At 46.2% G+C, this 25,452-nt stretch overlaps 1 protein-coding gene across 1 annotated transcript in view; it reads left to right on the top strand.

Annotated features, from left to right (window-relative positions):
- The window catches only part of LOC123750438 (putative neural-cadherin 2), a 349,307-nt gene that overhangs the window by 261,749 nt on the left and 62,106 nt on the right, over positions 1-25,452 (top strand). The window contains 2 exon segments of the mRNA XM_069332160.1: positions 22,500-22,655; positions 24,648-24,824. Of these exon segments, the coding sequence (XP_069188261.1) occupies positions 22,500-22,655; positions 24,648-24,824 (333 nt within the window).

Below are 25,452 nucleotides of genomic sequence, written 5' to 3'. Positions count from 1 at the left end.
GACTCCACTGGTGACTTCACGCCAGTCTGAGGTCTGTGTGTGTGTGTGTGTGTGTGTATTCACCTAGTTGTGTTTGCGGGGATTGAGCTTTGCTCTTTCGGCCCACCTCTCAACTGTCAATCAACTATTTATTAACAAGTTTTTTTTTTCCCACACCACACACACACGCACACACACGCACACACACACACACACACACACACACACACACACACACACACACACACACACACACACACACACACACACACACACACACACACACACACACACACACACACACACACACACACACACACACACACAATAATGGAATGCATTAGGCAGTGATGTGGTGGAGGCTGACTCCATACACAGTTTTAAATGTAGATATGATAGAGCCCAGTAGGCTCAGGAATCTGTTCACCAGTTGATTGACAGTTGAGAGGCGGGACCAAAGAGCCAAAGCTCAACCCCCCAGGCACAAATAGGTGAGTACAAATAGGTGAGCACACACACACACACACACACACACACACACACACACACACACACACACACACACACACACACACACACCAGGAAGCAGCCCGTGACAGCTGAATAACTCCCAGGCGCCTATTTACTGCTAGGTAACAGGGGCATTCAGGGTGAAAGAAACTTTGGCCATTTGTTTCTGCCTGGTGCGGGAATCGAACCCCCGTCACAGAATTACGAGTCCTGCTCGCTATCCACCAGGTTAGCGAGCAGTACCTAGTTGTACTCATGTATTTGTGCTTGCTGGAGTTGGGCTCTTGCTCTTTGGTCCCACCTCTCAACTGTCGATCAACTGATGTACAGGTTCCTGAGCCTATTGGGTTCTATCATATTTACACTTGAAACTGTGTATGGAGTCAGCCTCCACCACATCACTGCCTAATGCATTCCATTTGTCAACCACTCTGACACTAAAAAAGTTCTTTCTAATATCTCAGCTGCTCATTTAGGCACTCAATTTCCACCTGTGTCCCATAGTTAGTGTGCCCCTTATGTTAAATAGAGTCTTTATCTACCCTATTAATTTCTTTGAGAGTTTTGTATGTGATGATCATGTCCCCCCCCCCCCTTAATTCTTCTGTCTTCCAGCGACGTGAGGTTTAATTCCTGCAGTCTCTCCTCGTAGCTCATACCCCATCAGTTCAGGTACTAGTCTGGTGGCAAACCTCTGAACCTTTTCCAGTTTAGTTTTAAGCTTCAGTATATATGGACTCCATGCTGGAGCTGCATACTCTATGATTGGTCTGACACATGAGGTATACAAAGTTCTGAATGATTCCTTAAACAAGTTTCTAAAGGCCATTCTTATGTTGGGTAACCTAGCATATGCCGCTGATGTTTTCCTCTTGATATGGGCTTCAAGGGACAAGTCTGGAGTGATATACCCCAAGTCTTTCTCTCTGACTCCTGAAGAATTTCATCTCCCAGATGATACCTTGTATCTGGCCTCCTGCTCACTACACCTATCTTCATTACATTACATTTGCTTGGGTTAAACTCTAAAAATTGTTTGTTCGACCATTCCTTCAGTTTGTCCAGGTCTTTTTGAAGCCTCAAACAATCCTCCTCTGTCTTAATCCTTCTCTTAATTTTGGTATCGTTGGCAAACATTAAGAGAAATGAGTCTATACCCTCTGGGAGATCATTTACGTATCAGAAACAGGATAGTTCAGAGTACAGAGCTCTGTGGGACTCCACTGGTGATTTTACGCCAATCTGAGGTCTCACCCCTCACTGTAACTCTCTGCTACTATTGCTTAGGTACTCCCTTATTCACTGGAGAACTTTACCTGTTATTCCAGCCTGTCTCTCCAACTTATGAACTAGCCTCTTATAGGTACTGTGCCAAAGGCTTTCCGACAGTTCAAGAAATGCAGTCCACCCATCCTTCTTTTTCTTGCTTGATCTTGCTGTCACCTGGTCGTAGAATTCTATTAAGCCTGTAAGGCAAGATCTTCCCTTCCCTTAACCTATGTTGGCGATTTGTCACGAAGTAACCTTGCATAGTATACAAATTTAGGACACTGGTATTGTGGTTGGTGTTGTTGTTGATCCTTCTTTATGGACAATCCAACCAAAAACTCGGTAGAGGGCTTATACCTTACCAGGAGATCACCCTGGGCGCTCTTGGCTCTTGGAGAGGGGCTCAACATCACACGTTTAGGGGATGCGGCTCCAATACTTAGCCTTGTTGTCACGTGCACACACCCACTCGAGCCGCTGTGACTCCCCACTCTCTCCTTATGTGATATGATCTCCTCAATCCCCCTTGACTTATTATTATTCCGTTTTACCCTGTCCACAGCTGTGGTTCTTGGTTCTTTCTCTCTCTCTCCCCCTTCTTTCCTACTTCCTGGGAAGCCTCACTAGGACGAGGGCAAATTAGGTGGTGAATCTCCTGATTCACCACCTAATACTACGAATTTCCTCAGGTAGGTCAAATCTTATAACACAATGTTGCACTATCAGCAAGAGAATATACATCTATGAACATGTGCAAGGAAAACCAGCTTATGAATGCAATAACATAAATATTAGTATAAATGTTCCTTGATATACAACAATGATCAGTCGATCACCCTATCAGTCCTAGAACACATAAGTATGTCTCTGCAGGTAATCCAGCCTAGGACTGTAACTCTATACTTCAGTATAAGTACTCCTTGACACAAAAAAGGCAAACAATCACTCACCTTTCACTGCGTCTTGCACGCTAATGACAACGAAACACTCAACCAACTCCCTACAAGTAATCAACCAGAACTTCCCTTCCACATCTGGAAGCTCACTACCCTGACATCTTTAGGTTCTTCCTGGTTTATCTACCAGGACCCTCCGCAGCTCCTCCAGGCTGCTACACCTTGAGCAACAGTGATGCTTCACCACTTCTACCAGGGTCCTCCACACCGCTCCTGGCTGCTACACCATGAAGTCTTCCTTGATCAACAAAGGTGCTTCACCACTGGTATCACAAAAGCATGTAAACTCTTCTCCACTGCTTCTCCTCTTACAGCTTGAGGTTCAACTCCTCACTTTAGGGTCTGCTCTTCCATAGAACTCAGTATTTCTTCAATAGCCTTGGAGGTTCCATCCACTGAATCCTCCTCGGCTGGCCTCGAAGTTCTCTCAGCAACTCCTTCCAAAGACAAACCTGCATCCCATTGACACGCCAATAAAAACGTTTCCCCTTAAACACATAAACGGAATAATCCACACAATATGTTTGCACCTAACATCTCTTTGCTCTCTACATACTGTGAGAGTGGACTCCCCCGTTTGGGCTGGTCCATGCTCCGCCTTTCCCGGCGGGCGGCTCCTCTCTATGGGAGGGTCCTCCGCCACCGATCAATTGGCTCCAGGTGGTCGACGGGAGAGGACATGCTGTTCGTCCCTCCAGCTGTCTCTCTCATCTCCGTCCTCTTATTTAGGCTTCCTGCCTTACCAAAACATGTCTAACGTATCAATAAACATTTGCTATGATCGCTGGGCACACGATCGATTACCGGCAATCATTGTAAACTGGCTAAACTTGGGGTTACCGCAATAAGGTCTCATGCAGGGCGCTCTCTGACGGGGCGGCGATACTGTGGGTACCTCAGGCTACCCACAGAACAACTGCCTTAAGTGTCTCCTCAACACCTTCTGCAGTTCCTAACTTGAGCTGGTACGCCTCCTAACTTATTCCTCAGTCGAGACGTCTGTCCACTTCCTTCCTCCTGAGGGTATATCAACTAGAGGGTTCCTCTCTAACAGGGGCAAACACGGAGTTCGGCTTCCCCTCGCGATTTCTTCAGCTCAAGTGGCTCAAGCTCCTCTCAAGCGAGCCTAACACCTCCAGCAAATTATCCTCATCTCATAACCAGTCACTTATCTATTTTCATATTCGCTGCCCATATTCATAAATTGTTTAGCGAATTTACCCAATTATTTCATGTATGTATCTTCATGTCTGTATATCTCCGACCTCCTAGTCAGGTCAGGCTTGATAGAATAATTTTCAAAGGGGAGACTCGTTTTTCGGCTGCCTGGGATCATAATACTTCCTCTCCCTTGTTTTTGAGAATTATTCTAGTGGCTAGGCTCGACATAACGCATCAGCTACTACATTGTCTCACCCCCTTATGTGCGTTACCACCAGGTCATACTCATGGAGCAATAAAAACCATCTGGTTAACCTCTGGTTTGCATGCTTCATTTTTCTCAAGAAAACTAGGGTATTATGGTCTGTATACACCGTCACTGGGTGTCCTCCCCCACTCACATACACTTCAAAATGTTTCAATGCCATCACCAGGGCCAAAATCTCTTTCTCGACCGTACTGTACGACCTCTGGTGCTTAACGAACTTCTTCGAGAAGAAGGACATCATTCCATCATTCCATCATTCTGCTGCGTCAGTACAGCTCCAGCCCCTATATCACTGGCATCTACAAATAACGTAAACGGTTCTCCAAAATTTGGCGACACTAGTACGGGCGCCTCGGTCAACAGTCTTTTGGTCTTTACAAACGCTTCTTGTGCTGTTCCATTCCACTCCCACTTCTTGCTCTTTGATAGCAAACTCGTCATAGGAGCGGCTATGGTGGAGAAATTTCCGCAGAACTTCTGGTAATATCCAATCATACCGAGGTATCTCAACAATTCTTTCTTACTCCTGGGCACCGGGAAGTTGTCAATGGCCTCCACCTTTGTTCTTACCGGAGCAACGTCGCCTTGCCCTACTATATATCCAAGGTACTCCAGGCGGGCTCTCCCGAACTCGCTTTTTGCTAAGTTGATCGTCATGTTGGCCTTCTCCAATCGATTGAACAAATCTAAAAGTCGATCCACATGATCCTTCCAGGAATCAGCGAACACTACAATATCATCGATGTACACTGCACATCCAGTCGCGCCTAGTAATACCTGATTCATTTCTCGTTGGAAACAACTACCACTATTCTTCATTCCGAACGGCATCACTTTATATTGGTGCAAGCCGTCGGGTGTCACGAACGCTGAGATCCTCTTGGCCTCCTCGGACAGGGGAATCTGGTAGTATCCCTTCAGCAGATCTATTTTCGAGACATACCGTGCACTCCCAATCCGATCTATGCAATCATCTATGCGTGGTATTGGAAACGAGTCAGCGACTGTGACTGCATTCACTTTCCTGTAATCGGTGCAGAACCGGTATGTGCCATCACTCTTCTTCACGAGGAGGCACAAGGAACTCCAGTCACTGTCGCTAACCTTTGCCAAGTCGTTATCTAGCAGATACTTTACTTCTGCTCTCATCGCCGCTGCTTTCTCTGGGTTAACTCTGTAAGGGTGCTGCTTGATGAGGTCAGCACTCCCTACATTTACTTCGTGCACTGTTCCGCGGTGTCTCCTGGGCACGTTTGTGAATAGCGACTTATTCCTCTGGAGGATCTCCACTAGTTCCTGGTGTTGGACATCCTCCAAATGACCCAGACGCTCACCTATCTTGGCCAGGCTTTCTGTATTCGATATCTTCGCGCCATCGACCCTCTCTAACTTACAGTTCTCCTCTTCTATTCCTTTGCCGTCTCCCACACAAAGCACAGTCGTGTCGTCAGTGACGGGGTTTCCATCTGTTCTTCATCGCCTAGAGGCTTATCTCTGTCATAGTACCTCTTCATCATGTTCACGTGGCAAACCTGTGACTTCCTCGGACGATCTGGCATGTGGATTACATAATTCACATCCCCTAATGCCTTCTGGATGGTATATGGTCCACAAAATCTCGACTCGTATATACTTCCTTTCACCGGCAGCAGGACTAACACCTGATCTCCTTCTTGAAATCTCCTGCCCTTCGCCTTCCTGTCGTGATATCTCATCATCTCTGCCTGCCTGGGACGTTCTCAAATTTTCCTTGGCCAAATCTCTGGCCCAAGAGAGTCGCTCTCTAAAAGTTTTCACATATCGTCCCACATCCACCTTAGGCCTATCCACGGTGAGCTGCTCCTTCAGCGCACCCACTGGGCTCCTCACGGAGTGCCCGTACACCAGTTGAAATGGGGTGAATCCAAGCGATTCTACTACCGCATCCCTGATGGCGAACAACACGGATGGTAATGCCTCGTCCCACCTACTCCCTTCCTCAGCGCAGTATATCCTCAACAAGCTCTTTAGCATTCCATGGAAACGTTCCAATGCTCCCTGCGACTGAGGGTGATACGGTGACGAGCGCACTTGCTCTACCCTCCATCCTTTCACAGTTTCCCTAAAGAACTTCGACTGGAAGATACTCCCCTGGTCCGTCTGGATAACCTTGGGCATTCCTACCCACGCAATGTAGTTCTGTAGTCTATCCAGAACGGCTCTCGACGTCACTTTTCTCAGGGGGATAGCTTCCGGGAAATGGGTGGCTGTGCACATTATGGTCAGTAAATACTCGTGGCCTCTTCTGGTCCTTGGCAACGGACCTACACAGTCTATCAAGACTCTCTCAAAAGGCTCGCCAGATGCCGGTATTGGCTTTAAAGGTGCCTTCGGTATAGCCGGAGCCGGCTTACCTGCACGTTGGCATGCCAAACACGTCCTACAATACTTCTTTACATCCTTCCACACGTTCGGCCAGTAGAAGTGCTCCTGCACCTTATTTAAGGTCTTCTTCACCCCTAAGTGCCCTGCCATATCTACGGAGTGGGCTAGTTCTAGCACTGCCGCCCTAAACTCCTTCGGCACTAACACTTGGAGCTTCTCCAACCATACCTTATCTGTGCCGGCTTTGTCCGATCGCCACTTCCTCATTAGTACGTCATTGTCCAAGTAGTAATACACGGGGAACTCCGGACATGAGTTTCCCCCTTTCGCCTCCCTGATTAGATCTATAAACTCCTCTTTCTGAGTCCTAATCAGGTCCGCTCGGTTCACACTGAACCTTTCAGGTAGGGTCATCTTCACTTCCTGTCTCCTCGAATCCTCATTCTTCTGAGCTGGATCTTCACCGAACAGCCCAGACATGCCCACATTGACCTCTTCCCTTAGTGGAGTCGACACTGCCATATCATCTTCCATCACTGCCACATCTCACATCATCTTCTTCAGTGTCGACCTCGGCGGCTACTTCCGACTCTCTCACTACACTGGCCGGGTATACAATGACTTGATTGTCCTCTGTTTCATCTTCGAGGATGCTGGCTAGATCTACCTTGTCCGGTGTTCCACTCATACCGCGGTCCTTCTGGTACTCCTCCGGCACAGCTTTTACTATCAGCTCTGGCAACACCTTGGACCCAGACATGTCATTCCCCAGTATCACGTGGACTCCTGGAACAGGTATGTTGGGGTACACTCCCAACATCACCTCCGCCGACAAATAATCTGACTTCAACTGGACAGCACACATGGGTATGTCACTCTTAGACAACAACTCATGTACCTCTATCCTCCTACTGCCAGCTAACAGTCGATCGTTTCCGATTAGGCTTCTCAAAATCAAACTCTGATTGGCTCCAGTATCCCTGAGGATACTAACCTCCACCTCGGGTTGACCCTCTATGCTGACCCAACCTTTACTGATGAACGGCCTATACCGCTCGTTCATCAAATCTACCTTTTGTGGTTTGTCTTGTTGTACATCAACGTACTTCTTCCGGGGATCACACGTGGTCAGGGTCACGACTCTCTTGCCCTGCCGACAATCGCGCATCATGTGACCCGATCTGTTGCACTTGTAGCACCTCATTTGGGAGAAATCTCTCCTATACACCCCCGAGTGGCTCTGACTCTGCCCACTTGTATTGGAGTTCCTCGGGCCAGACGTACTACTCGTACTCTGTGGAGCTTCATTAGACTCTCGTCTCCTCTACACATTTTTATTTTCCTGCTTACCTCCAGCACGCAGACTTGGCAACTTTCCTTCCTGGGGCTTAAAACTAGCTGGTCTGCTTGTCTGCCCCCCCAAACTTCTTAGTCCCCAGACTCCACCGGGTCTCCTATTGCTGCGTCTCGCCTCGCTTCTCCCTCAAGCTCTTGTATGCTTTAGTAATCATATCTGCCCTATCTGCGGCATCTTTCACCTCCTTTACCCCGCTTCTTGGATCTTGAACTTTGTTTGAGGATGCATCATTTCTAAGAACTTTTCCATGACCATGGAGTACAAAGTTCTGAATGATTCTTTACACAAGTTTCTGAATGCCGTTCGTATGTTGGCCAGCCTGGCATATGCCGCTGATGTTATCCTCTTGATTTGGGCTGCAGGAGAGAGGTCTGGCGTGATATCAACCCCCAAGTCTTTTTCTTTCTTTGACTCCTGAAGAATGTTCTCTCCCAGATGATACCATTTATCTGGCCTCCTGCTCCCTACACCTATCGTCATTACATTACATTTGGTTGAGTTAAACTCTAACAACCATTTGTTCGACCATTCCTTCAGCTTGTCTAGGTCTTCTTGAAGCCTCAAACAGTCCTCTTCTGTCCTAATCCTTCTCATAATTTTGGCATCGTCCACAAACATTGAGAGAAATGAATCTATACCCTCCGGGAGATCATTTACATATATTAGAAACAAGATAGGACCGAGTACAGAGCCCTGTGGGACCCCACTGGTGACTTCACGCCAATCGGAGGTCTCACCCCTCACTGTAACTCTCTGCTTCCTATTGCTTAGGTACTCGCTTATGCACTAGAGCACCTTACCAGCTACACCTGCCTGTCTCTCCAGCTTATGTACCAGCCTCTTATGCTGTACTGTGTCAAAGGCTTTCCGACAATCCAAGAGAATGCACTCCGCCCAGCCCTATCTTTCTTGCCTAATCTTTGTCACCTCGTCGCAGAATTCTATTAAGTCAGTCAGGCAAAATTTACCCTACCTGAACCCATGTTGGCGATTTGTCACGAAGTCCCTTCTCTCCAGATGTGATACCAGGTTTCTCCTCACAATCTTCTGCATCACCTTGCATGGTATACAAGTCAAGGACACTGGCCTGTTGTTCAGTGCCTCTTGTCTGTCGCCCTTTTTGTATATTGAGACCACATTCGCCGTCTTCCATATTTCGGGTAGGTCTCCCGTCTCCTGTGACCTACTTTACACTATGGAGAGCGGTAAGCAAAGTGCCTCTGCACACTCTTTCAGTACCCATGGCGAGATCCCGTCTGGACCAACAGCCATTCTAACATCCAGATCCAGCAAGTGCCTCTTGATCTCCTCTCTCGTAATTTCGAACCCTTCCAAGGCCGCATGGTTTACTTCCCTTTCTCCTAACACAGTGACCTCACCTTGTTCTGTTGTGAAGACCTCCTGGAACCTCTTGTTGAGTTCTTCACACTCCTCTTTGTCATTCTCTGTATACCTGTCCTCGCCTGTTCTAAGTTTCCCTACTTGTTCTTTCACTGTTGTTTTCCTTCTGATGTGACTGTGGAGTAGCTTTGGTTCGGTCTTGGCTTTGTTTGCTAGTTCATTTTCATAACTTTTTTCTGCTTCTCTTCTCAATTCACAATTGTGTATTCACCTAGTTGTGTTTACGGGGGTTGAGCTTTGCTGTTTCAGCCCGCCTCTCAACTGTCAATCAACTGTTTACTAACTACTTTTTTGTCTCTCTCTCTCTCTCCACACACACACACACACCCCAGGAAGCAGAACGTGACAGCTGACTAACTCCCAGGTACCTATTTACTGCTAGGTAACAGAGACATTCTGGGTGAAAAAAACTTTGCCCATTTGTTTCTGCCTGGTGCGGGAATCGAAACCGCGCCAGTGAATTACGAGTCCTGCGCGCTATTCACCATGCTACCAGGCTGTGTGTGTGTGTGTACTCACCTATTTGTACTGACCTATTTGTGCTTGCAGGATCGAGCATTGGCTCTTGGATCCCGCCTTTCCAGCCATCGGTTGTTTACAGCAATGACTCCTGTCCCATTTCCCTATCATACCTAATTTTAAAATTATGAATAGAGTTTGCTTCCACAACCTGTTCCCCAAGTGCATTCCATTTTTCCACTACTCTCACGCTAAAAGAAAATTTCCTAACATCTCTTTGACTCATCTGAGTTTCCAGTTTCCACCCATGTCCCCTCGTTCTGTTATTGTTACGTGTGAACATTTCATCTATTTCCACTTTGTCAATTCCCCTGAGTATTTTATATATTCCTATCATATCTCCTCTCTCCCTTCTTTTCTCTAGAGTCGTAAGGTTCAGTTCCCTCAGACGTTCTTCATATCCCATCCCTCGTAACTCTGGGACAAGCCTAGTCGCAAACCTCTGAACCTTCTCTAGTTTCCTTATGTGTTTCTTCAGGTGGGGGCTCCATGATGGCGCGGCATACTCTAGGACTGGTATCACGTAGGCTGTGTAAAGCGCCCTGAAAGCCTCCTCACTTAGGTTTCTGAATGAAGTTCTAATTTTCGGCAGGGTGGAGTACGCTGCTGTCATTATCCTATTTTTATGTGCCTCAGGAGTTAGATTAGGTGTCACATCCACTCCCAGGTCTCTTTCTCGAATCGTTACAGGTAGGCAGTTCCCCTTCATTGTGTACTGTCCGTTTGGTCGTCTATCACCTGATCCCATTTCCATAACTTTACATTTACTGGTGTTGAACTCCAGTAGCCATTTCCCTGACCATCTCTGCAACCTGTTTAAGTCCTCTTGGAGGATCCTACAATCCTCATCTGTCACAACTTTTCTCATTAATTTTGTGTCATCCGCAAACATTGACATGTATGATTCCACTCCTGTAAACATATCATTTATGTAAATTAGAAAGAGGGTTGGGCCCAGCACTGATCCTTGAGGTACTCCACTTGTTACTGTTCGCCAGTCCGACTTCTCGCCCCTTACCATTACCCTCTGGCTCCTTCCTTTTAGGCAGTTCCTCACCCATGCTAGGGCCTTTCCGCTTACTCCTGCCTTCCTCTCAAGTTTGTAAAGCAGTCTCATGTGTGGTACTGTATCAAAGGCCTTTTGGCAGCCAAGAAATATTTTTTTTTTTTATTTTTTTTATTTTTTTTTTTTTATTATTATTTTTTTTTTTGGGAGATATATACAAGAGTTGTTACATTCTTGTACAGCCACTAGTACGCGTAGCGTTTCGGGCAGGTCCCTGGAATACTATCCCCTGCCGCGAAGAATCGTTTTTTCATCAAAGTACACATTTTACTGTTGCGTTAAACAGAGGCTACAGTTAAGGAATTGCGCCCAGTAAATCCTCCCCGGCCAGGATACGAACCCATGACAAAGCGCTCGCGGAACGCCAGGCGAGTGTCTTACCACTACACCACGGAGACTGTCATATGCAGTCTACCCAGCCTTCTCTGTCCTGCCTTATCCTTGTTACTTTGTCATAGAATTCTAAAAGGTTTGTTAGGCATGATTTCCCTGTCCAGAACCCATGTTGGTGCTTATTTACAAACCGAATGCTCTCCAGGTGCTCAACAAGTCTTAGCCTAATTATTCTTTCAAGTATTTTGCAGGAGATGCTTGTCAGTGATATGGGTCTGTAGTTAAGTGCCTCCTCCCTATCACCTTTCTTGAAAATCGGTACGACATTTGCCTCCTTCCAGCATCTGGGCAATTCTCCCGACCTAAGTGACTCATTAAAGATCATTGCCAGAGGCACGCTGAGAGCCTGCGCTGCCTCTTTTAGTATCCACAGTGATACTTTGTTTGGTCCAACCGCTTTAGTTGCATCCAGTGTTGTCAACTGTTTCATTACGTCCTCTGCTGTCACCTCTATATCTGATAGTCTTTCATCTAGGGTAATCTCTTCTAACAATGGGAGCTGCTCAGGCTCGGTTGTGAACACTCCATGGAAACATGCATTCAGTACCTCACAGATTTCCTTGTCGCTTTCTGTATATGCCCCTTCTGTTTTCCTCAGTCTTGTCACTTGGTCATTTACCGACATCTTCCTTCTTATATGGCAATGTAGTAATTTAGGTTGCTTTTTCGCTATGATTGCAATATCATTCTCATAATTATTTCTTTCCGACACTCGTCTTATGTTAATGTAATCATTCCCAGCTCTGTTACATCTAATCCTGTTGTCCTCTGTCCTTTGTCTTCTGTACTTCCTCCACTCCCTCCTGCTTCTCACTTTTGCTTCCTGACACTGTCTATTAAACCATGGGTTATTATATTCCCTCCTGCTTTTTTCCTTTACTGTTGGAATAAATCTCTCTTCAGCCTCCTTGCATTTCCATATGACTTGGTTCATCATATCCTGCACTGTTTTTCCTCTAATTTCTTCATCTCACTGTACTTCTCCCGAGGAGTCCCTTATCCTTCTGTAGTCCCCTCTTCTGTAATCAAGTCTCCTTACTCGGACCTCTTGTCCTTTGGTCACAATTTAAGTTCCATCATGTAGTCAAAGACTAGGACACAATGGTCACTGGCTCCTAGTGGTATTTCATGTTCTAAATACTCAATGTCTTCTACATTCTAGGTGAAAATGAGGTCTAAAAGGCTGGGCGTATCCCCTCCTCTTTCCCTAGTGTCTTCCTTCACATGCTGTGTTAGGAAATTCCTGTCAATAACGTCTACTAGCTTCGCTCCCCAGGTCTCCTCCCCACCAAGGGGATTCTTCGTTTCCCAATCTATCTCTCCATGATTTAGGTCCCCCATGACCAGCAGCTTCGCTCTCATTCTATGCGTTATAATTGCTGCCCTCTGCAGTTCATCTGTACACGCCTTGTTGCTGTCCTCATACTCCTGCCTGGGCCTTTTACTGTTTGGGGGGGGGGGGGAGGATTGTAGAGTATCAAGATTACAATCTTCTTCCCATCCACTGTCAGAGTTCCATGTATGGAGTTCGTGCTTTCATTGGTACCCGGATATTCCAGCTCATCAAACTTCCATTTCCGCTTTATTAGGAGTGCTACTCCTCCTCCCTGTCTCTGTGTCCTTTCTTTTCTTATCACCTGGTACCCCTCTGGAAAGATTGCGTCCGAGATCATGCCATTTATTTTAGTTTCCACTATTGCCACTATGTCTGGGTCTGTCTCACTTACTCTTTCTTTTATCTCTTCTGCTTTATTGGATACCCCATCAGCATTGGCGTACCAAACCTTGAGACTCTTGGAAGCTCCGGTGCCAGAGTTCCCCCTTTCGCCGGGGGTCTGGGGGGTACTGGGGGGTGTCTGGGGGGCGAGTGAAGGCTGGGGGGGGTCTGGGGGGGTGCTAGGGGGGTGCCTGGGAGTGCCTGGTAGGTGAATGGGGTCTGGGCATCTAGGGGGGTAGGAAGGGCATAGGGGGTCTGAAAGTTAGGGAGAGTCTGAATGGCATAGAGGGATTAAGAAATAGACTGAGACTGAGAGTCAGATAGAGGTTGAGAGGTTGGGGGGGGGGGAGAGGGATATTGAGGGCAGAGGGCTGAGAGGAAAATGAAGCATGGGTGCTGGGGGTGGAAGAGAGGGTGTATTAGTTAGGGGGGGAATTGGGGGTAGGTGGGGGTTTTGGGGTAGAAGAGGGAAAGAGGGAGATGGGGGAAGGTGTTAGGGGGTCACAGGTGAGGGGGTTAAATGTGGGCTGGAGGTGCATAGGAGGGGTGAGGGTTGGGTGGGGTTTGGGGGTGAGTGGAAGAGGGGTGCAGTGGAAGCTGGGATGGAGCAGATGGAAGTGAAGGCAATGGGGTAGAAGAGGCAGGGGAGTAGGAGAGGGTATTAGGAGAGGGGGGATGGGAAGGTGGGTTTGGGGAGGGCATGGCTTGACCCACTGGAGTCGTTGACAGTTGTGATGTAGCAGGCGCAGGGGAGTTTTTGGGGAAGTGCAAATGTGGAAGGGGCAGGGTGGTTTTGGGGGGATAAGGCAGGGGGGAGGTATAGGAGGGCTGAGTTGGGGAGGATGTGACCTGGGAGATGGCCTGAGAGGTGACCTGGGAGGTTACCTGGGAGGTGGCCTGGGAGGTCAGGCTACCTGAGAGGCAAGGGGTAAGGTGTCGTGCTTGCCATCTATTCTTGTGGGCTATTTGCTCATCTTTCGTAAAAAACTTTTGTTTTTTTCTCATTATGTACTCCACAGCCTCCTCATTGGAGAATTGCACCAGAACAGATCTATTCTTGGTACAATTGTAAGGTCCAACCCGGCGACTGATATCAACCTTCTTTTCTGCCATTAATGCTCCAATACATCTCAATATCTCATGCAATTCATATTTTTCCATCTCTATCCTTTCTTGTCTTGTTGGTGCCCCAGATTCGAATAACCTGTGTATTATAATGGTCCTTCTCCTCAGTAATTCATTGTCATGCTGGTAGCCCGTCCCTTGGGGATTCCCAACTGCACTCACTAACCCATCCCCCCCTAATCCTCTGTCCTGAGCCATGCTGTTAATCCTTCCTAATTCGTTTGAGATCCGAGCACATTCCCTCCCCCAGTCCTCTCTTCCCTTCCTAATCTCTTCCTGAATATAGAACATATGTTCTGGTTTCTGCCTCTCTACTGCATCATGTATTTGCTGAAATAACTCGCTTTTTATCCCTTGGATTAGATCCTCCATCCAATCGCTCCTTCTCTCTACAAATTTACTTATTAATTTGTCTATAAATCTGTCCTCCTCCTCGTCCCTGCTGGTGATTGACCTTGAATCCCTTCCTGATCTTGTCATTGCAGTAACAACCTAGCCAAAAAAGGCGCTCCTCAATACCTTGCACAATCTGCAGCACAAACAGGTGAGAAAGTACTCCACGCGGCTGGTCAAGATGTGAGGTCACTGCATCCCGCGTCACAGCTGGTCAGGTCACGTCCACGCTAGTCGGCTCCACAATTCCACAACGCCACCATGTACTCAACACTTATTTTCAATGGTGGTGTTTCTACAGTTTTTCTTCACTTTCTTGTGGTTTGAGTGATCTTACTAGTTATTCAATCACTCATATATACTCATATGCGCATATACACTGATTATCCCACCCAATTCACTAGCTGCCCAGAGGAGGAGCTTCCCAGACCCTTCTGCCCACCGCGGCTGTCTGACCACAACTCTGTGTGTGTGTGTGTGTGTACTCACCTAGTTGTGTCTGTAGGATCGAGCATTGACTCTTGGATCCCGCCTTTCGAGCATCGGTTGTTTACAGCAATGACTCCTTTCCCATTTCCCTATCATACCTGGTTTTAAAATTATGAATAGTATTTGCTTCCACAACCTGTTCCTGAAGTGCATTCCATTTTCCCACTTCTCTCACGCTAAAAGAAAACTTCCTAACATCTCTGTGACTCATCTGAGTTTCAAGCTTCCATCCATGTCCCCTCGTTCTGTTACTATTCCGGGTGAAAATTTCGTCTATGTCCACTCTGTCAATCCCTCTGAGTATCTTATACGTTCCTATCATGTCCCCCATCTCCCTTCTTCTTTCTAGTGTCGTAAGGCACAGTTACCTCAGGCGCTCCTCATACCCCATCCCTCGTAGCTCTGGGACGAGTCTCGTTGCAAACCTCTGAACCTTTTCCAGTTTCATTATATGCTTCTTCAGATGGGGACTCCATGATGAGGCGGCATACTCTAAGACTGGCCTCACGTACGCAGTGTAAAGCGCCCTAAATGCCTCCTTACTTAGGTTTCTGAATGATGTTCTAACGTTTGCCAGTGTAGAGTACGCTGCTGTCGTTATCCTATTTATATGTGCCTCAGGAGATAGATTAGGTGTTACGTCCACCCCCAGGTCTCTTTCGCGCGTCTTCTCCTAGTCCCATTTCCATAACTTTACATTTGCTCGTGTTGAATTCCAGTAGCCATTTCTCTGACCATCTCTGCAACCTGTTCAGGTCCTCTTGGAGGATCCTGCAATCCTCATCTGTCACAACTCTTCTCATCAACTTTGCGTCATCCGCAAACATTGACATGTAGGACTCTACGCCTTTAAACATGTCGTTAACATATACAAGAAATAGAATTGGTCCCAGCACCGATCCTTGTGGTACTCCACTCGTTACTGTTCGCCAGTCCGACTTCTCGCCCCTTACCGTAACTCTTTGGCTCCTTTCTGATAGGTAGTTCCTTATCCATGCTAGGACCTTTCCCCCCACCCCCGCCTGCCTCTCGAGCTTGAACAGCAGTCTCATGTGCGGTACTGTATCAAAGGCTTTTTGGCAGTCCAGAATTATGCAGTCTGCATAACCATCTCTGTCCTGTCTTATCCTCGTTATTTTATCATAGAATTCCAGAAGGTTTGTTAGGCACGATTTCCCTTTCCAGAACCCATGTTGATGTTTGTTCACAAACCTAATGTTCTCCAGGTGTGCAACCAGTCGTAGCCTAATTATTCTTTCCAGTATTTTACAGGGGATGCTTGTCAGTGATACAGGTCTATAGTCAAGTGCCTCCTCCCTATCACCTATCATGTGTGTGTGTGCGTGTGTGTGTGTGTGTGTGTGTGTGTGTGTGTGTGTGTGTGTGTGTGTGTGTGTGTGTGTGTGTGTGTGTGTGTGTGTGTGTGTGTGTGTGTGTTTGTGTGTGTGTGTGTGTGTTGTGTGTGTGTGTGTGTGTGTGTGTGTGTGTGTGTGTGTGTGTGTGTGTGTGTGTGTGTGTGTGTGTGTGTGTGTGTGTGTGTGTGTGTGTGTGTGTGTGTGTGTTTGTGTGTGTGTGTGTGTGTGTGTGTGTGTGTGTGTGTGTGTGTGTGTGTGTGTGTGTGTGTGTGTGTGTGTGTGTGTGTGTGTGTGTGTGTGTGTGTGTGTGTGTGAGTGTGTGTGTGTGTGTGTGTGTGTGTGTGTGTGTGTGTGTGTGTGTGTGTGTGTGTGTGTGTGTGTGTGTGTGTGTGTGTGTGTGTGTGTGTGTGTGTATGTGTGTGTGTGTACTCACCTAGTTGTGCTTCCGGGGGTTGAGCTCTGGCTCTTTGGTCCTGCCTCTCAACCGTCAATCAACTGGTGTACAGATTCCTGAGCCTACTGGGCTCTATCATATCTACACTTGAAACTGTGTATGGAGTCAGCCTCCACCACATCACTTCCTAATGCATTCCATTTGTCAACCACTCTGACACTAAAAAAGTTCTTTCTAATATCCCTGTGGCTCATTTGGGCACTCAGTTTCCACCTGTGCCCCTTGTGCGTGTGACCCTTGTGTTAAATAGCCTGTCTTTATCTACCCTATCAATTCCCTTGAGAATCTTGAATGTAGTGATCATGTCCCCCGTACCTCTTCTGTCTTCCAGCGAAGTGAGGTTCTATTCCCGAAGTCTCTCCTCGTAGCTCATACCTCTCAGCTCGGGTACTAGTCTGGTGGCAAACCTTTGAACCTTTTCCAGTTTAGTCTTATCCTTGACTAGATATGGACTCCATGCTGGGGCTGCATACTTCAGAATTGGCCTGACATATGTGGTATACAAAGTTCTGAATGATTCTTTACACAAATTTCTGAATGCCGTTCGTATGTTGGCCAGCCTGGCATATGCCACTGATGTTATCCTCTTGATATGTGCTGCAGGAGACAGGTCTGGCGTGATATCAACTCCCAAGTCTTTTTCTTTCTCTGACTCCTGAAGGATTTCCTCTCCCAGATGATACCTTGTATTTGTCCTCCTGCTCCCTACACCTATCTTCATTACATTACATTTGCTTGGGTTGAACTCTAACAACCACTTGTTCGACCATTCCTTCAGTTTGTCTAGGTCTTCTTGAAGCCTCAAACAGTCCTCTTCTGTCTTAATCCTTCTCATAATTTTGGCATCGTCCGCAAACATTGAGAGAAATGAATCTATACCCTCCGGGAGATCATTTACATATATCAGAAACAAGATAGGACCGAGTACAGAGCCCTGTGGGACTCCACTGGTGACTTCACGCCAATCGGAGGTCTCACCCCTCACCGTAACTCTCTGCTTCCTATTGCTTAGGTACTCCCTTATCCACTGGAGCACCTTACCAGCTACACCTGCCTGTCTCTCCAGCTTATGTACCAGCCTCTAATGCGGTACTGTGTCAAAGGCTTTCTTACAATCCAAGAAAATGCAGTCTGCCCAGCCCTCTCTTTCCTGCTCAATCTGTGTCACCTGGTCATAGAATTCTATTAAGCCAGTCAGGCAAGATTTACCCCTCCCTGAACCCATGTTGTCGATTTGTCACGAAGTCCATTCTCTCCAGATGTGCTACCAGGTTTTTTCTCACGATCTTCTCCATCACTTTGCATGGTATACAAGTCAAGGATACTGGCCTGTAGTTCAGTGCCTCTTACCTGTCGCCCTTTTTGTATATTGGGACCACATTCGCCGTCTTCCATATTTCTGGTAGGTCTCCCGTCTCCAGTGACCTACTATACACTATTAAGAGAGTGGCAAGCAAAGTGCCTCTGCACACTCTTTCAGTACCCATGGCGAGATCCCGTCTGGACCAACAGCCTTTCTAACATCCAGATCCAGCAGGTATTTCTTGACCTCCTCTCTCGTAATTTCAAACTCTTTCAAGGCCGCCTGGTTTACGTCCCTTTCTCCTAGCACAGTGACCTCACCTTGTTCTGTTGTGAAGACCTCTTGGAACCTCTTGTTGAGTTCATCACACACCTCTTTGTCATTCTCTGTATACCTGTCCTCGCCTGTTCTAAGTTTCACTACCTGTTCTTTCACTGTTGTTTTCCTTCTGGTGTGACTGTGGAGTAGCTTTGTTTCGGTCTTGGCTTTGTTTGCTATATCATTTTCTTAACTTTTCTCTGCTTCTCTTCTCACCCTGACGTACTCATTCCTGGTTCTCTGGTATCTCTCTCTGCTTTCTGGTGTTCTGTTATTCCGGAAGTTCCTCCACGCCCTTTTGTTCAGTTTCTTCGCTTCCATACATGCCCTATTATACCATGGATTCTTCTGTTGCTTCTCGGATTTTTCCCTTTGGGCCGGGATGAACCTGTTTACTGCCTCCTGACACTTTTGGGTGACATAGTCCATCATATCTTGTACAGACTTAGCTCTGAAGACTGTGTCCCAAGGTATTTCCCTTAGGAAGCTTCTCATCTCCTCATAATTTCCCTTTCGGTATGCCAGCCTTTTGTTTCCTAGTTCTTTTTCGGGAGAGATAATTCCTAGCTCTACCAGGTACTCAAAGTTCAATACACTGTGATCACTCATTCCCAAGGGTGCTTCCATCTTGACTTCCCTTATATCCCACTCATTCAGGGTAAATATCAGATCAAGCATTGCTGGTTCATCCTCTCCTCTCATTCTTGTTAGATCCTTGATGTGCTGGCTTATAAAGTTTCTTGTTGCCACGTCCAGCAGCTTAGCTCTCCATGTTTCTGGTCCTCCATGCGGGTCTCTGTTCTCCCAATCTATCTTCCCATGGTTGAAGTCTCCCATGATTAGTAGTCCAGATCCATTCCTGCTAGCAACAGAAGCTGCTCTCTCTATTATGTTAATGGTGGCCATATTGTTTCTATCATATTCCTGTCTGGGTCTTCTGTCATTTGGTGGCGGATTTTATATGACTACGACTATAATTTTTTGCCCTCCAGTTGTTATTGTTCCTATTATGTAGTCACTGAAACCTTCACATCCCTGCACAACCAACTCCTCAAAATCCCAGCATTTTCTTACCAGCAGAGCGCCACCACCCCCACCTCTTCCTTCTCTCTCTTTCCTTATAACAAAATAGTCCTGTGGGAACACTGCCTTTGTTATTGTTTTCGTCAGCTTTGCTTCTGTGAGAGCTATTATGTCTGGGTTTTCCTCTAGTACCCATTCTCCAAGTTCATTTGCCTTATTTGTAATACCATCTATGTTAGTGTACATTGCCTTGAGGCTCACTTTCTTCTGCCCCTTCTCAAATCTCCTCATTGGTGAATGTTCTGCTGGTGGAGGAAGCTGTGCCATGGGTGTGAGGATTTGTGAGGTGGATACCAGGGTTGCAGAGGATACGGGGATGAGGGGTGGGGGGTCAAGTGAAGGCGGAAGGACAGGGAGGGTATGGGGTGAACGGGGCGGGAGGACAGGAAGGAAAGGGGGGTTTTCTATGCAGAGGAGGGTGGTGGGGTTGCCCTCCACGCTCGTGTTACTGGGTAGCTGGTTGTGGGTTCCCCCCTCGCCTCTGGGGGTGATGTGTTGGGAGCTGTGGTTTCCTGGTTTTCCCCCTCTCGCCCTGCGCTTCTCCCTTGCTTCTGCCGCCATGGCCCTCTCCTCCCTCGTCATGTCCCTCTGGAGGAATACTTTTTTGAATTCTTCCACATGTTGCAGGTGGCTTTTCTTTGTTAGAATCGTGTCCTTTGTGTTCTCATTTGAAAACACTATCTTTAACACACGGTCTCGGTCTTTTTTGTACCAGCCTAACCTGAAAACCGTCTCAATGCTATGCTCAGGCCCTTCCATGTCTAGTGCCTTCAGTATTTCATTCACTGCCGCTTTGTCCTTATCATTCCACTCTTTCCTATTTGAGCCTTCCTGCTCTTTAATACCTACAGCTACCACTGCTCTTTTTCCTTTCCAGCAGCTGGCTAGTGGAGCGTGCCGCTTCCTGTGAGGTGGCTGCTTTCATGGCTACCTCCATCACTACAGACATTACTTCAGAGTTTTTTTTTTAGCATTTCTGCAAATGTTGCTTTTAATGTGGCATTCTCTTCCAAAGTACTATTACCACCACCTCCCTGGGTGGTTATCAGAGTCTCAGCATCGATACTGTTCTCTTTGAGGGCTCTAATCTCCTCCTTTGCTGCTGTCAGCTCTCTTTTTAGGTTGCTTATTTCATTCTTCATTTCCTGCATCATTTCCTGCATCTCACTCTTGATGTCCTCCAGAAACAGGGCGAACATTTCCTTCATTTCGTCGCCTGAACTTTTCCCTGTTCCCCTGTTGCTTCTGGCTGTCATGCTTGACCCTGTTCCTAGTTGTGCCGTGATAGGGTTCGTCAGAAGGGCAGAGCGGGGAGGGGGAGAGAGAGAGAGAGAGAGAGAGAGAGAGAGAGAGAGAGAGAGATAAAGAGAGAGATAGAGAGAGGGAGGGAGGGAGAGAGATAAAGAGAGAGATAGAGAGAGGGAGGGAGGGAGAGAGATATAAAGAGAGAGACAGAGAGATGGAGGGAGGGAGAGAGATAAGATTGAGAGAGAGAGAGAGAGAGAGAGAGAGAGAGAGAGAGAGAGAGAGAGAGAGAGAGAGAGAGAGAGAGAGAGAGAGAGAGAGAGAGAGAGAGAGAGAGAGAGAGAGAGAGAGAGAGAGAGAGAGAGAGAGAGAGAGAGAGAGAGAGAGAGAGAGAGAGAGAGAGAGAGAGAGAGAGAGAGAGATAAAGAGAGAGGGAGAGAGAGAGAGATAAAGAGAGAGAGGGAGAGAGAGAGAGAGAGATAAAGAGAGAGGGGGAGAGAGAGAGAGAGATAAAGAGAGAGGGGGAGAGAGAGAGAGAGATAAAGAGAGAGAGAGAGAGAGAGAGAGAGAGAGAGAGAGAGAGAGAGAGAGAGAGAGAGAGAGAGAGAGAGAGAGAGAGAGAGAGAGAGAGAGAGAGAGAGAGAGAGAAAGAGAGAGGGAGAGAGAGAGAGAGATAAAGAGAGAGGGAGAGAGAGAGAGAGATAAAGAGAGAGAGAGGAGAGAAAGTGGGAGAGAGAGAGATAAAGAGAGAGAGAGGAGAGAAAGTGGGAGAGAGAGAGAGAGAGAGGGGGAGAGTATGTGTAAGGGGGATGTGGGGGAGTGGGGGACTGGGGGGTGGGGGGGGGGCGGTGGTGGCGACCAGGTGAGGTCAGGTCAGGTCCGATGGACGGTAAGAGAGGAGGTGGGGTATAGTAGGGGCTTGGCTCTTTCCAGAAAAGGTGTTAATCCTTTCTTCCCTGACTGGACGTTTGTGTGTGCCTGTTTGCGTTTTTGCGTGTGCGTGCGTGCATACGTACGTGGGCGTGCGTGCTTGCGCGAGCGTGCGTGCGTGCGCGAGCGTGCTGCGTTCGTGCGTGTGTCACGAGATCCCTTAAGTGTTACCTCTACCTAAATGAGCCACATTGAGATTATAAATATATATGATATCCTGAACAAGAATTAGATAATATTTTACCTCACACTGTACACCTGATTACTTGACCAGAGAGGGGGTACATACCAGCATGTTTCCCGCTCACACAACTAGATGAGTAATGATGATGTATGGTTGACGATGGTGCTCCGTCGTCGCCTTTCCACTTGGTGATTCTCTAAGTGCTAGTAGATTGACGATGTCGATTCTTTTCTACACAAATCTCTGGAATCACAGTCACCACCCAACAAACACAGTCAGCAGTTCCTTGGCAGGTCGTCTCACCTGGCCGTCAGGTCAGGTCAGGTCAGGTCACTACGCGGTCCTCCACACTGTATGCACCGGTGATTCCACTAGCTACACTTTGGTTTTTTTCGCACTATCGCTAGCGATATGACTATGCTATGTAGCACCCTGCTAGCTACACAATGCGAGAGGCCAAATACTATGATCTAGCCTCAATAATCCTTCAATGTCCCGAGAAATTGAAGAATTTCCGCGGACCTTGCTAATCGCGTGTGTCTCCTACCGATGACTCGCGTGTGTGTGTGTGTGTGTGTTTGTGTGTGTGTGTGTGTGTACCTTCAGAAACATAATTATCATTATGGCATTACCGGAACATTCGATGCTTGCCTCCTGCAGGTGGTGCCAGGAAGTGGGCGAGGCTGGCAGCTGTTCCGGGTGGAGGGTCGCCGCCGGGGGAGCCCAGGCGGCGACCTGCGCTCCGTCGCGCCGCTCGACTTCGAGAACCCCAGCCACAGACGAGGCTTCCGCTTCAGAGTCCAAGTGACAGACATGGTACGTCTACCCGCCCACCCCCGTGCCTATCGCAGCGTTGGTGAGGCACATTATTGACTCAGGCCGCAGATAAAGCGTGCTGAAATAACATGTTTGCATTCAAATGTGCCACATATCTCTCTCTCATTTTCCTCGAACGAGGACCTGGGCTGGAAGGCTGCCTTTCATCAAGCAGGCTGTTGACCTACTATACACATATGTTATATATGTATATATGTATATATTCATATATATATATATATATATATATATATATATATATATATATATATATATGTATATATATATATATATATATATATATATATATACATATATATATATATATATATATATATATATATATATATATATATATATATATATATATACATATATATATATATATATATATATATATATATATATATATATATATATATATATATATATATATATATATATATATATATATATATACATATATTGTTAAATAAGGAGGGGAGTACCACCTCTGGCTGGAAGAAGGGGGACCCATGGCCTCGGAGGAAACCACACATAACGCATTGGAGGGAATGTAGGTCCCCTCCAATACAGTTTCTGTGTGCTTTTCTCCTACCACCCCCTTCCTTTTTTTATTGTGTATTTAAATGTATATGTGTGTATATATATATATATATATATATATATATATATATATATATATATATATATATATATATATATATATATATATATATATATATATATATATATATATCTACATTTGAGTGAGGTGGGAAGGGTGATGTGGCATTACATTTGAGTGAGGTGGGAAGGATGATGTGGCATTAGAGGATATTAATAGGGTATTAATAGTATCAACACAAGACAGAACACGAAACAATGGATATTGAATAGAAGTGTTTGTAGAAAGCCTATTGGTCCATATTTCTTGATGCTTCTATATTGGAGCGGAGTCTTGAGGTGGGTAGAATATAGTTGTGCAATAATTGGCTGTTGATTGCTGGTGTTGACTTCTTGATGTGTAGTGCCTCGCAAACGTCAAGCCGCCTGCTATCGCTGTATCTATCGATGATTTCTGTGTTGTTTACTAGGATTTCTCTGGCGATGGTTTGGTTATGGGAAGAGATTATATGTTCCTTAATGGAGCCCTGTTGTTTATGCATCGTTAAACGCGTTAAACGTTTATGCATCGTTATATATATATATATATATATATATATATATATATATATATATATATATATATATATATATATATATATATATATATATATATATATTATATATATTACCTCTATCCTCGTACCTTGTGCCCGCATACTGCGTTATTTACATCGCTAAATAGCACATACGTAATGTTGTTTTTGAAAGCTCGCAGACAGAATTAACGATCAAAGAAATTTTGATAACAAACGGAAAAATTAATTTTTCATTTAATTTTTTCATATGATAGAGGGACTTATTAAATTACGGGGGAGAAAATTTATTTATATAATTATTTATTAAAAATGTTTATTGATGACCATGCTGTTTATCATAGCATTTAATATGTACTGATAAGCAGATATCGGTACTGTACTGAATATCAGCTTGTACATACTGTACTGTATATCAGCTTGTATATACTGTACTGTATATCAGCTTGTATATACTGTACTGTATATCAGCTTCTACGTACTGTACTGTATATAAGCTTGTACGTACAGTACTGTATACTGTATTGTATAACAGCTTGTTTAATGACCGTTCTGCTTTCTCAGTCGATTTAAGTCGTCTGTATCTTGCATGTGACAAGTGATGGCAGTCTCGGCTCTCTGTAAACATTACCTGCCTCCACCACACACACACACACACAAAAATATGCTCATGTATCCGTCTCCATCACACACTTGCCATAAGAATATATATCACTGGAACTCAGCATATTTCCGCCCTTGGAACTGAGAACGCCTAAAACTAGTCAGCAAAGAAGACACCTGTCTTCCCTTCTCACATGTTTTACATCAGGGGAACGACGGCTGGGAAGACAAGTATCACGTTGACAGTACCTGGGTGAACCTGCGACTGGTGGACGACAACGACAACACCCCCACCTTCAGCAGCGACAAGACCCACCTGACCCTGCCGGAGGACACGCCCCCGGGCACCCTCCTCGCCACCTTCGTCGCCCGGGACAGAGATGGGGTGAGTGATCCCCAGAAACCACGAGTTTCCGTTGTTGATCATCGCTTTCCCGTTTTCCGTTTGAGTAGATCTGTTAACATCTTTCATATTTTAATTGATTTAAATTATGTCTGTGATACTTATCATTTTTACCATTCACCATTTACCCTGAATCATTCATTTTTCCTTTACGTTGTTCATCATATTATATAATATTATAATAATATTATAATATTATATATTATTATATTATATATATTATAATAATATACTTCACATTATTTTAATATATAATTATATAATATAATAATATGAAGAGGCATGAGCCTCAGCAACCCTCCCCTGTCCCCTCGTCCTCCCCACCATTCCCCACTCCTCCGTCCCCTCGTCCTCCCCATCATTCCCCACTCCTCCGTCCCCTCGTCCTCCCCACCATTCTCCTCTCCGGCATCCCCTCGTCCCCACCATTCCCCTCTCCCCCCCATCCCCTCGTCCTCCCCACCATTACCCCCCTCCCCCATCCCCTCGTCCTCCCCACCATTACACCCCTCCTCCGTCCCCTCGTCTTCCCCACCATCCCTCACTCTCGTTTTCTCGTCCTCCCCACCATTGTCCACTCCCTCGTCTGATGCATTCCGAAATGATCTGA

This window comes from Procambarus clarkii, chromosome 27 (assembly GCF_040958095.1).
Source record: "Procambarus clarkii isolate CNS0578487 chromosome 27, FALCON_Pclarkii_2.0, whole genome shotgun sequence".
In the NCBI taxonomy this organism is placed as follows: domain Eukaryota; kingdom Metazoa; phylum Arthropoda; class Malacostraca; order Decapoda; family Cambaridae; genus Procambarus; species Procambarus clarkii.
Note: the sequence above shows the minus strand (reverse complement) of the source record. Positions and strands in the feature narration are given on the sequence as shown.